At 38.9% G+C, this 13919-nt stretch overlaps 1 protein-coding gene across 2 annotated transcripts in view; it reads left to right on the forward strand.

The window, feature by feature from the left end:
• The window catches only part of LOC132480423 (zinc finger protein 577-like), a 43187-nt gene that overhangs the window by 21553 nt on the left and 7715 nt on the right, over nucleotides 1-13919 (forward strand). Inside the window, exon 5 of one of the 2 annotated variants that reach the window (XM_060084635.1) lies at nucleotides 2585-5288. The exons of the other annotated variant lie outside the window; for it this stretch is intronic. Coding sequence (XP_059940618.1) covers nucleotides 2585-4215 — 1631 coding nt within the window. The 3' untranslated portion in view covers nucleotides 4216-5288. Of the gene's footprint in view, nucleotides 1-2584; nucleotides 5289-13919 lie in introns of those variants that run through there. 2 annotated transcript variants of the gene reach the window in all.

Genomic DNA, 13919 nt, shown 5'->3' on the forward strand with positions numbered 1-13919 from the left:
TCAAATGTAACAATTCTTCCAGTTTAATACAGCAGCACCTTTTGTCCTGGGGTAAGGAGATTTGGTCCACTGTGCAGGTGGCTTTCTGTGGGCCATGTGAGAATGTATCAGAGCAAGCTAGAAGGTGGGAATGTTGACCACAGTGGTGGTCTCTAAGTATGATATTGAAGCTTTGGTAAGGTTCATTGGCTATTGCTTTCAGAATTAATTAGAGAAGAAAGAATCAGTAGGATAGGATAACTACACTTAAGGTGAGAAGCTGAGGGTTATTTATTTATCTATCTATCTATCTATCTATCTATCTATCTATCTATCTATCTATCTAATCTATCTATCTATCTATCTATCCATCCATCCTACATGGGCCTCTCACTGTTGTGGCCTCTCCCGTTGCAGAGCACAGGCTCCGGACGTGCAGGCTCAGTGGCCATGGCTCACGGGCCCAGCCGCTCCGTGGCATGTGGGATCTTCCCAAACCGGGGCACCAACCTGCGTCCCCGGCATCGGCAGGCAGACTCTCAACCACTGCACCACCAGAGAAGCCCTGAGGGTTCTTTATTTTAACCTGCTTCCCCCAGATATTTTTTCAAGACTTTAGTTGGCATCTTTCCTTTGTAATCATTGGTTGTGTCTGATGGATGGACTTTCTCCATGCTCTGGGCATCTTCTAAAGTCTTCAGAGTTGGATAGCATAAAGCCTCATCTTTGTCTATTTCTATCATTTGTTAGCAGTGTAAATGCATTAAATTTCATGGCCTTAACAATACTATTTATATGCTGATGACCCCCAAATTTCTGTCTACAGGCCAAACCTTCCCTTATCCTCATATAGTCACCTGGATACTTCCTTTTTGCACTTGGAGATCTAATACCTATCTCAAATTCACGTCACTTTTCATTCCTCTTTTCACTCACACCACAAATTTAATCCATTACCAAGTCTGGTCTTCCTGTCTCCTTATTATATCCCGAGGGCCTCCACTCTTTTCTGTAACTATTGTTTTCACTCAAGCCTCAATATCCAGTATTTTTTGCCAAAATTTTTTTAGTTTACTTGAAGATACTCTCACTTCTTTAATCTTATTTCTCTCTATTCTCCACATAATAACCAGATGATTTTTTAAATTTTACTATTGTTATTTATTTATAAATAGTAAGTAAGGAAAGTCAGTGTTTCAAGCTACTCTCCCCCAAAGGTCATGAACATAAACTTCAGAAACATCTGGATTTTTAAAGACATAAGGTTTTGACAGTTACTTGGAAAGAAAAAAAGGGATATGGGAATATAAACCATCATACAGAAAGAAGAGTCTTCAAGTGGAAGGGTAGAGAGAAAGATCTAAAGTAAAATCTAAGAAAAATGCTATATGACATAGCAGATCATTACCAATTTTCACAACCACAGTCCACAAACCTAAAAAAGTATTTATGTCACAAGATTTAAAACCTTGTGATACAGATACGCAAAGGATGACATTTTTTTTAAAAGGTGAATTTTAATTTTATTTATTTATTTTGGCTGCATTGGGTCTTCGTTGTTGTGTGTGGGCTTCTCATTGTGGTGGCTTCTCTTGTTGTGGAGCACGAGCTCTAGGTGTGCAGGCTTCAGTAGTTGTGGCTCACGGGCTTAGTTGCTCGCCACATGTGGGATCTTCCTGGAGCAGGGATCAAACCTGTGTCCCCTGCATTGGCAGGTAGATTCTTAACCACTGCACCACCAAGGAAGTCCAGGATGACATTTTAAAAGTGAAAACTAGTACATCTGTCTCCTACTATTACCTTGAATGGCATCCTGTTACTATTAGTATAATATCAAAATTCCTTCCAGCGTCCTCCTACACGTGAGCATTTCCTGACTACTGACTACATTTTTGTTTACTTTGTATAAAAATGTTTGAAGTATAACATAGTTAATTTTTACAATCAGCACACTGTATAATGAGCATTTAGATCAAGAATACCAGAGTACTGTGCCGGATGCCATTGTGTGAATATAAAACAATTTATTCATTCTGCATTCAGGCCTTTATGAGTAATCATCCTATATAGTTTTATGTAAGTGTCTTCCTTTATTTTATTTTTTTTTTTTTGAAAATATTTATTTCTAAATGGTTTAGACTTAATGTGAAATCCCAAGATTATACACAAATTTTATGCACATTGTTTTTGCAGATTTCCTTAAGTGGTAATTTTACCACATTTGCTTTATCATAGTCTATCTGTCATTACACACACACACACACACACACACACACACACACACACACACACACACACACACACAGAGGTACATATTGTTTTCCTGAACTCTTTACCCCTAAATACTTAAGTGTGTATTTCCTAGAAACAAGGTCATTTTAAAAACATAAACAGAATACAGTTATCAAAATCAGAATATTAATATTGTTACAGAACTATTATCCAATCTACAGAGTTTATTCAGATTCTACTGATTGTCTCACTAATATTTTTTATAGTAAATGAAAAAAAAAACCCTTCTTTTGCTGTCTTTCTCATTCTTCCGTGGGTACTCTGGCTTTAATCTAGACGTCAGAGCTTGCTAATTATGACTCAACTTCTTTAGGCAAGAAACTATATGGATGCAACAAAAGTGCAGTGAATACTTGTAAACAACTCATGACCATGCCTTGGAGAACTCATGCAGGAAAGAAACCCCATGAATGCTGTGATTGTAAGAGAGCCTTTCCCAGTAAGTTAAAGCTAATCACTCATCAGGAAACTCACACAGGAGAGAAACCATATGGATGTAATCAACATCAGAAAGTCTTCATTACAAAGTCAGTGCTCACCTATCATCAGAAGACCCGTCACAGAGAAGGGAAGTCCTATGGATGCAGCAAATGTGGGAAAACTTTCCCTTGGAAGTCAAAACAGCTCACTTTACATCAGAGGACTCATTCGGGAGAGAGACCTTTCAGATGCAGAGTATGTGATAAAGCCTTCATGGTTAGGACACATCTCACTGTACATCAGAGAACTCACACAGGAGAGAAACCATATGAATGCTCAGATTGTGAGAAAGCCTTCTCAAAAAAGGCTCAGCTCCTGATTCATCAGCGAATTCACACAGGAGAGAGACCATTTGGATGTAGTCAATGTCAGAAATCCTTCATTACAAAGTCAGCACTAATCTATCATCAGAAAACCCATCACAGAGAAGGAAAATCCTATGGATGCAACAAATGTGGGAAAGCTTTTCCTTGGAGGTCAAAACTCATTTTACATCAGAGGACTCATTCAGGAGAGAGACCTTTCAGATGCACAGTATGTGATAAAGCCTTCATGGTTAAGACACATCTCACTGTACATCAGAGAACTCACACAGGAGAGAAACCATACGAATGCTCAGATTGTGAGAAAGCCTTTTCAAAAAAGGCTCAGCTCCTGCTTCATCAGCGAATTCACACAGGAGAGAGACCATATGGATGCAGTGAATGTCCACAAGCCTTCATCCAGAAGTCAGATCTCAGTAATCATAAGAAAACTCATCATACAGTAGGGATATCCCATGAATGCAGTGAATGTGGGAAGGCTTTGTCCTCTAAGTCAGCTCTCATTATACATCGGAGAACCCATACAGGTGAGAAACCATTCAAATGTAGTGCATGTGATAAAGCCTTCACAACAAAGGCACATCTCATTGTACATGAGAGAATTCATACAGGAGAGAGACCATATGAATGCTTAAATTGTGAGAAAGCCTTCTCCACTAAGGCACAGCTCATGATTCATCAGCGAATTCACACAGGAGAGAGGGCTTATGGATGTAATGAATGTCAACAAGCTTTCATCCAGAAGTCAGGTCTCACTAACCATCTACAAAATTGTCATGCTGGGGCAAAATTGTATGGATGCAGTGAATGTGGGAAGGTTCTGTCCTGTAAGTCAACTCTCATTATACATCAGAGAACCCATACAGGTGAGAAACCATTCAAATGTAGTGTATGTGACAAAGCTTTCGCAGCTAAATCCTATCTTACTGTACATCAGAGAATTCATACAGGAGAGAGACCATATGAATGCTGCAATTGTAAGAAAGCGTTTGCTACTTTGTCAACTCTCATTGGTCACCGGAGAACTCACACAGGAGAGAGACCCTACGGGTGCAATGAATGTCAGAAAGCCTTCTTTCGGAAATCAGCTCTTGCTAATCATCAGCAAACTCAGCATAGAGGAAAATCCTCTATGCAATGACTGTAGGAATGTGAGAAATCTCTTTTGATTAATCTTATCTACTCAGAGAACTCATACAGAATAGAAATGCCTATGAAGGCTTTGATTATATAGACCCTTTTGGAACTCTTGTAGGAAAACCTTATATATGGAATGAAAGTTGTACATCCTCCAACTGAAGACATCTCCTCATTATACCTTAGGGAATCTCACCAAAAAAGAAACATTATAAAGGCAGCAATTGTCAAGACTTTATTTGAAAGTCACAGCCTATGCATTTAGGAGGTAAAAACCTATGGATGCAGGGAAAGTGGGAAATTATTCTTTTTCAAGTCATATTTGTTAAACATAATGGTATTCATTCAGGAGAGGGACCCTACAGTTGCAGTGAATGCAGCCAAGCTAAGAAAAATTACATCTCATTGTACATAAAAATAGAAATTTCAGGAATGTTGTGAAAATGACAGTATTCCCTAGAAACTCAAAACTCTTTGAACATCTTGTACAGGAGAGAGATCCTGTAGGTGCAGTGAATGTGGTAGTCTTAATGCATATCTTCCGATAATGCATATCTTCCTTACATCAACAAACCCAGATAGGAGGAAAGCCTTGTTAATGTAGTACATCCTTCATATAGATGTCAAAGCTCACTAATCATCGACAGATTCATATAATAGATAAATCTTTTTGAAACAAGGAATGTGGAAAGCTTTTGAAAGTGACATATTAAACACCAGTTACTTAATTCAGGAGAGAGTCCAGTAGATATAGTTAAAGTCTGCCTTTGGCCACAAAAGGGTACGAATTGCAGTGATTGTCAAAATGCTTTATTTACAATTCAGAGCTCCTTAATTGCCCGCTAACTCATATAGCAGAAAGACCCCGTTCTCAGGGGGATAATTTCTAGATTCAATGAAGTTATAAAATCCTTAAGGAATGATATTTCTGTTCTACTCCAGTAAACTCATACATTACAGAAAAACTGTGATTATAGTCACTGAAAATGCTTCCTATGGAGGATTGGCTATCATTAAGCACCATGAGCTCTTGAAAATAGAAACAATTTGCTCCACACAGAGACTTTATGAATGAATGTGGCAAAAGCATCAGTGATAAATTACATATATATATATATATATATATATATATATATATATATATATATATATTTTTTTTTTTTTTTGTGGTATGTGGGCCTCTCACTGTTGTGGCCTCTCCCATTGCAGAGCACAGGCTCCAGACGTGCAGGCCCAGCGGCTATGGCTCAAGGGCCCAGCCGCTCTGCGGCATGTGGGATCTTCCCAGACCGGGGCACAAACCCGTGTCCCCTGCATTGGCAGGTGGACTCTCAACCACTGCGCCACCAGGGAAGCCAGATAAATTATATTTTATTTTTGCATTTCATGGTTTTATTTCTTCACATCTGACTGTATCTTAAACTGTGATGCATGTTACAGTTGATGGAATGTCATCATTTCATTGTTAGGGCTTTTCTACATTTGGTGGCATTCTAGATTTGAGTAATTAAGTAAAACCTGGAAACTATAGAATGAAATAATTTTCTAAGGGTTTAATATAATTGTTTTAGAAAGGATTCCAGAGAATATTCTACTACAAATATTAGGTATTTTCACTGCAAATACAATGCTGTTTGAATATAGAAAAAAATCAGAACATAAGGATCAGTTGGATTTCGACCAAGGTTTGTAAGGGTTATGTTGTAGACTATATACTACATAAAATGGACTTTATGTATTTAATTTTATTTTTATTTTTGGAATTACATGAAGAATGTAATTTTTAGGGTTTAATAAATTTCCAGCATAGGCATAGAATGTTGAGTAATATAATCTAATATAAATAGAAGTGTTCTATTTCCTTATAAATCAAAATTTAATATGTAATTTGACTCATTAATAAGTCTAAAGAATTACACCACAAAAGTTTGTTGTCCTTATTTTTACTGTCTTTTGTAGTATTTCTGCCAACTGTGATGATACATCACTTCTTGAAGCCTACATTTTTCTAGAGCCTTATTTTTGAAATATCCAAAGATGATAAAAGATGTACATAAAATACTAAAAAACAAGCAGCACATAAGACTGAAGGAGGGAAGAAGACAGGGTTATGTGTGGTGAGTTCAAGTGCATGTATTTCCACTGCTGTGTCAAACAGGAAGTTTGGAATCATTATTATAACATGTCCTTGGGCACTACAAACATTTCCTTTCCTCTTAGCATTTCCTAAAATGCCTGGTATTTTTCTAATATTAAGAATAACATTGCAGAAATTGGAACTCTTGCACATTGCTGGCATATAAAATGGTTCCATTGCTATGTAGAAAAAAGTTGGTGGTCCCTCTAAAAAGTTAAATATAGAATTACTATATGACCCAGGAATTCCACTTTTGGGTATATGCCCAATGAAATTGAAAACAGGTACTTAAATACTTGCATAACGTTATTCATAGCAGCACTATTCACAATAGCCAGAAGGTGGAAACAACCCAGATGCCCAGCAGTGGGTTACTGGAAAACCAAAATGTGGTATGTGTATATACATGTACCTATACACACACATATATGTGTAATGGAATATTAGTCACCTATACAAGTGAAGCATCGATATACATTATAACATGAATAAGCCTCAAAAACAGTACACTGAGTGAAAGAAGCCAGACACAAGAGATCGCATATTGTATTTCTATTTATATGAAATGTGAAGAATAGGTAAATCTATAGAGACATAAAGCAAATTGGTGGTTACCAGGACCTGGGGCGAAGGGGAACTTGAATGATTAATGGATATGTAGTTTTCTTTTAGAATGATGAAAATGTTTTGGAACTAGATAGAGGTGGTGGTTGCATAACATTGTCGATAGAGTAAGTGGTCACTGAATTGTATACTTTGAAATGGTTAATTTTATATTTTGCGAATTTTTACATCAATAAAAGTATATTTCAAAAGAATAACATTGCAGTAACCTTGGCACTCAAAATGCAGATAAAAATCAAGTTGCTTACAGAAACAAAAAACCTCAGCAAAACCGGTGTAAATATATCTTCTTTCACTTAATAGATATTAGCTACCAGAACTTTATAGCTAACATCATATTTAATGAGGAACCTTTGAAGCTGTTCCCTAGTTGTTCACCAGGTACAAGTCTGCTGCCTCGATTCCTGCTTAACACTCTGCTGGAGGTCTTAAGCAGCACAGCATGACAGTAATAACTAAAGGGTGTAAAAATTGGAAACAAAACTGTCATTATTTGCAGATGATGTGATTGCCTGTGTGGAAAGAGGAGAACCCACAGACAACCACGTAAAATAATGAGAGTCCACCATATAGCACAGGCAACTATATTCAATATCCTGTGATAAACCAGAATGGAAAAGAACATAAAAAAAGAATGTGTGTGTATATGTGTGTGTGTGTGTGTGTGTGTACATGCATATATATATATATATATATATATATATATATATATATATATATAACTGAATCACTGTGCTGTACAGCAGAAATTAACTCAACATTGTAAATCAACTATACTTCAAGAAAAAAGAAAAAAAAGGAATCTAGTAGCATTCTCTAGATGCTTGGTCAATATGCAACTTCAGTGGAGTGCTAGGCACTAGCGATAATCAGAACACTTTTGAAAAGTTCTCTATTCACAATAAAAATTACGAGAGAATTTGAAAGATTTATATCACTTTATTGAAAGACCTTTAAGATGACCAAAATAAAGGAAGTAGATTGTCTATTAAATGAGAAGGCTCAGTATAACAAAGGTAATGGTTCGCCTCCAATAAATAAGTCTTTTAAGTACCAAGATGCAAATAAACATTGTTGAACATCCAAGAATATGCATGAACTTCTTGAAGAAATTACTAAAACATGAATTGTATCTGTAAGAGACAAACATAAGCAATGGCAAAAGAACTGCGAATAAGCAACGAATCCGTTTAACCATAGATATAAGCCTTTAGTAGATTATGGGAATTTATTTACAGAGCCTAATGTAAGTGCTAAAAACAATGACTATAGAAAATATAAAACTGAATACTACTCAGCCATTAAAAAAAAATGCCATTTGCAGCAACATGGATGGACCTAGAGATTATCATACTAAGTGAAGTAAGTCAGAAAGACAAATACCATATGATATCACTTATATGTGGAATCTAAAATATGACACAAATGAACTTATCTATGAAACAGGAACAGAGTCACAGAGAACAGACTTGTGGTTGCCAAGGGGGAGGGATGGAGTGGGAGGTTGGGGTTCGCAGATGCAAACTATTATATATAGGATGGATAAACTATAAGGTCCTACTGTATAACTCAGGGAAATATATTCAATATCCTGTGATAAAACCATAATGGAAAAGAATATAAAAAATAACGTGTATGTATAACTGAATCACTTTGCCGTACATCAGAAATTAACATTGTAAATCAACTATACTTCAATTTAAAAAAAATTATAAAAGTAAAAAAATTGGGAGAGAAATGGGAAAAGAAGGTAAATGGTAATATAGGAACATTGATCTCATCATTTTAGTCTAGGGAGGGAGGTAGATATAATCTAAACTGACTTATAAAGAAATAGAAGACTAAGTACATGTCAACAAAAAATTAGTTGATCTAAGAAAGAAATGGAAGATCTAGGAGTTGTCTTGTTGATGCTCGGAGGATGTTGCTCTTTATGGTTGAGCAGGTATTTCTGCTGATGGGGCAGGTTTGGTCAATGCCTAATGCAGATACACAATGCACAGTGTGGGGAGAGGGGAGGCCACAGGGCAGAGAACATTTTTATATGTTTAAATTTTCTTGGGCATTCCCTGGCAGTCCTGTGGTTAGGACTCTGCACTCTCACTGCCGAGGGCCCAGATTTGATCCCTGGTTGGGGAACTAAAGTCCCATGGGCCGCGTGGCATGGCCAAAAAATAAAAATATAAAATAAATAAAATTTTCTTGTCGTGCCATAAAGTGTGAATTTTATTTCACATACATGTAAAGTATAAAAAGAAACATCAAGTCTGTGGTTAACTCTGGGCAGTGGAAGGAAAAAAAGAGGAGGTGGAGCTCTGTGAATTGTATCATTACCCATAGTAGGGACTCAAGAATTAGGGTAGGGGCTTCCCTGGTGGCACAGTGGTTGAGAGTCCGCCTGCCGATGCAGGGGACGTGGGTTCGTGCCCCGGTCCGGGAAGATCCCACATGCCGTGGAGCGGCTGGGCCCGTGAGCCATGGCTGCTGAGCCTGCGCGTCCGGAGCCCGTGCTCCACTACGGGAGAGGCCACAACAGTGAGAGGCCCGCGTACAGCAAAAAAAAAAAAAAAAAAATCCTGAAATGTCTAGTGCTGCAAAATTCACAATTATCATGACTTTGCCAGATGTTGTGTTCATGAGACTCATGAATGGGGCCACTGTTTACATGGGCCTTCTCCTACATAGACACCACCAGCGAGTGAACCATATTCACACTCTCAGAAACTCTCATAGATTCTCTCCTGAGGCAAAAGCCACTCAAACTGTCCTGCTTCTAGCAATCACCTTCATTCTGTTTTACTTCACCCATTCTATCCTTACAATCTGTAATGTTTTTTTTCCAAATCTCACCTCTGGGTGCAACACACTGCTACCTTTCTGGCAGCATGTTATCCCACCCTCAGCCCCCTGATATTGTTCCTTCAGGATCTCCAAGCGCCAAGATTCTGCTCTTAAATGGTGGGAAAAAAAAAATCCCACGTGACTAATAGCCCATTCACAACACTTTCTCTTTTCTTCAAATCTTCTGGTTAATCACTTATTCAAGCAAGGATATATGGATGTCCAGCACATGACAGACATACACCCAAGATACTGATGATGGAAAGATTTGGACGACACTGACTAAGCTGTGTGGAGGCTTCCAGCTTCACTCAGAAGGCAGACAAACAATCAAATAAATACAATAGTGCATAAGTGTTAGTGTTATCTTGATGCTTTGTGATTGTTTTTCCTTTGAAGTCATTGATGGAAGGATGGAAGTGAAGTTGGACAGAAATAATTTTGGGATATATCATAAGTTTAATGGTTTATTAGGGCAATTATTAAATCGGATGCAATATTGTATATTGATAAGCAGTGCTGGCTTTGTGTGCCAACAATAATTATAACTCACGGGAAGCAGCTTATTATAAGACTTAGGGTATTTACCTATAAAATTAATAAATTGTATCCTATTAGATTATTGTGCAGAACTAAATGGTGAGGAGGCAGGACTTCCAAAATAGCAGAGGACCTGTGTAAACCCACTGTTTTATGAAAGCAACATAAATACTGGAAAAATGCAGCTCTATTTACAGTAGCCAGGACATGGAAGCAACCTAAGTGTCCATCGACAGATGAATGGATAAAGAAATGTGGCACATATATACAATGGAATATTACTCAGCCATAAAAAGAAACGAAATTGAGTTATTTGTAGTGAGGTGGATGGACCTGGAGTCTGTCATACAGAGTGAAGTAAGTCAGAAAGAGAAAAACAAATACCGTATGCTAACGCATATATATGAAATCTAAAAAATACGGTACTGATGGCAGGGCAGGAATAAAAACACAGACATAGAGAATGGACTTGCAGACACAGAGGGGGAAGGGGAAGCTGGGATGAAGTGAGAAAGTATCATGGACGTATATACACTACCAAATGTAAAATGGATGGCTAGTGGGAAGCAGCTGCATAGCACAGGGAGATGAAGATCAGCTCAATGCTTTGTGACCCAGAGGTGTGGGAGGGATAGGGAGGGTGGGAGGGAGACGCAAGAGGGAGGGGATATGGGGATGTATGTATATGTATAGCTGATTCACTTTGTTGCACAGCAGAAACTAACACAACACTGTAAAGCAATTATACTCCAATAAAGATATTTTAAATTTTTTTAAATATTGGAAAAATGATTAAAGTCAACTCTTTTACGACTCTAGAAATGAACCAAAGGCGTACAAACAACCTGAAGAGCATTTTTAGTCAAGAAAAAATTTTGAACCTCAGTAAAAACAGTAGGGTTTGTGGAGTTCTAACTTTGTTTACTCCCATCCCCCCTCCCCAGTTCTGCACTAGCTTTAGAAAAACAGCAACCTCACTGCTACAGTAGCCATGAAAACCATTTGTCAAAAACCAGTCTCAATTGTTTAACACTGTGGTAGCTTAAGGCCGCAAAACCAGTTGGGGAAAACATTAGCTCAGCCAAAATTTTAAAAAGGAATGTCTGAAGAATAAGATATTCACAAGGAGCTGTTAAACACTCTGACACATTCCTGAGGATCTAAGAGGCCACACACCTACACAGCGATATGTACATGCCCAGAAAAGACCTGACAGTCACTGATAATTCACCTCTGGCTGACCTTGAAATCCTGCAGCAGGAAGAGAAGGCTAGGACAGACTTGTAAACTGCCTAAGCATCGAAGTAGTAGTAGAGGGAGGGGTTGGGGAATACATTAGGAGTATGGGACGAACAGATATACCTGACCACATAGAAAGTAGATAAACACAAGGATTTACTGTAGAGCACAGGGAACTATATTCCACATCTTGTAATAACATAATGGAAAATAATCTGAAGCTGTACACCTGACACTAACACAATATTGTAAATCAACTATAGTTAAATCTTTAAAAATAATAAAAAAAGGGCTTTCCTGGTGGCACAGTGGTTGGGAGTCCGCCTGCCGATGCAGGGGACGCGGGTTCGTGCCCCGGTCCGGGAGGATCCCACATGCCGTGGAGCGGCTGGGCCCGTGAGCCATGGCCGCTGAGCCTGCGCATCCGGAGCCTGTGCTCCGCAACGGGAGAGGCCACGACATTGAGAGGCCCGCGTACCGCAAAATAAATAAATACATAAAAATTAAAATAATAATATAATAATAATAAAAAAGAAAAAATAAAGTAGTGGAGCATTAAGGCACAAACTACCCTTGGCAAAAGGTGAAGGCCTCACTGACTCAGGACAACTAAGGAAGCTAACCAGGCAGACTTCAGAGACTGCACCCTGCAAGGGAAACAGACCAGGAATGTCACTGAACAAACTGCAACAACAGTAACAGCAATAGCAACGAATTCTGAGGAGAAGGGGCATCTGATACCGAAAGTAACAGCATTGTATTTTCTAAAACGTCTCGCTTTGGCAAAAAAGTGATACACAAAGAACAGGAAAGTATGGCCTTCACACAGGAAGAAAAAGGAATCCATAGACGCTATCGGAGGGGTCTCATGTCATTACTACAGGAAGACGTTAAATCAGCTATTATAAATATGTCTGAGGAACTAAAAAAAACCATCTCTGAAGAACTGAAGGAAGTCTGACAATGATGTTTCAGAATCCCCCCTGATGCCAGAGGCATCCTTGGAGTCCTCCCTGCCAGAGGCTCTTTTCATTGCCCAGGGAATATGTTCTTTGCTGTACAGACCTCAGAACTCCAAAACAGTCAGAACTTCCTTGTGTCCTCAAAAGGGCAATGAGACTAAGTGAAGACATCAGCAGCAGCTTAGGTCTGGCTAAGGGTGACGTGCAGATAAATGCCGGAGCTTCTGTCGCTGTGGAGATGGAGGGCACCACCCTCCTGGCACTTGGATGTGTTGTTCAGCTACCCAGAAGCTCTCTGTGGTTTATGGATTTTTTTAATGGAGGCTTAATCACATAGGCGTGACTAAATTTGATAAAGGGAATTTATAAAAATCTTTGGTGAACATCATACTTAAAGGAGAAACTTTGAAATCAGGAAGAAGGCTAGAATGCTGCATCATCACTTCTTTCAACATTGGACAGAAGTTCTCACCAGTGCAATTGGTAGAAAAATAAAGATTTTAAAATGTGAAATGATGGGGAAAACTCACTATTTAAGGATGATATGACTTTTTTGGGGTTTTTGTTGTTGTTGTTGTTTTGTGGTACACGGGCCTCTCACTGTTGTGGCCTCTCCTGTTGCAGAGCACAGGCTCCGGACGCACAGGCTCAGCGGCCATGGCTCACGGGCCCAGCCGCTCTGCGGCATGTGGGATCCTCCCGGACTGGGGCATGAACCCGTGTCCCCTGCATCGGCAGGCGGACTCTCAACCACTGCGCCACGAGGGAAGCCCAAGGATGATATGACTGTTTACATAAAAATCTAGAATAATTGTTTTGTGTTCTTTTAGGTGATGGTCAGTCGGGTGAGACCACAAGAAGGGACTCAGAATAGGTACAGGGAAAAAAAGTTTGTTATACTCACAGGTCATGAGAGACAAGAGTCACTGCATGCTGAAAGGTCACATCAGAGAGAGCACCAAGGGATCAGGCTCAACCAAGTAGGGGGGTGGGAGCATCCATGGGGAAGAATCCACGCGGAAGTGCTCTTATTGGCGGATCAGGGTGGAGTACACAAGAAAAGACTGGAGGAGATTTCGTTGGTGCATTTGAATGACGCTAGGTCACAGGCAGGGGAGGGTAGGAAGAGGAACTTGAGGCAGGGACCAACCTCATTACACTGGTGTACATGGTTGCGTGGTCAGCGTAGTCAGAGCTTGTTTGTGGGGATGTTGAGGCAGAGGGAAAATACGAAGTTTTAAAAATTTAAATACAACGATCTACACAAAAGCTATTAGAATTAATAAGACAGTTTATCAAGTTTACTTGGTATAATATCAATATACAAGTTAATTGTATTTCTGTATATGACCAACAAAGGTTAAT

The sequence above is a fragment of the Mesoplodon densirostris genome, chromosome 19 (assembly GCF_025265405.1).
Source record: "Mesoplodon densirostris isolate mMesDen1 chromosome 19, mMesDen1 primary haplotype, whole genome shotgun sequence".
Taxonomy (NCBI): domain Eukaryota; kingdom Metazoa; phylum Chordata; class Mammalia; order Artiodactyla; family Ziphiidae; genus Mesoplodon; species Mesoplodon densirostris.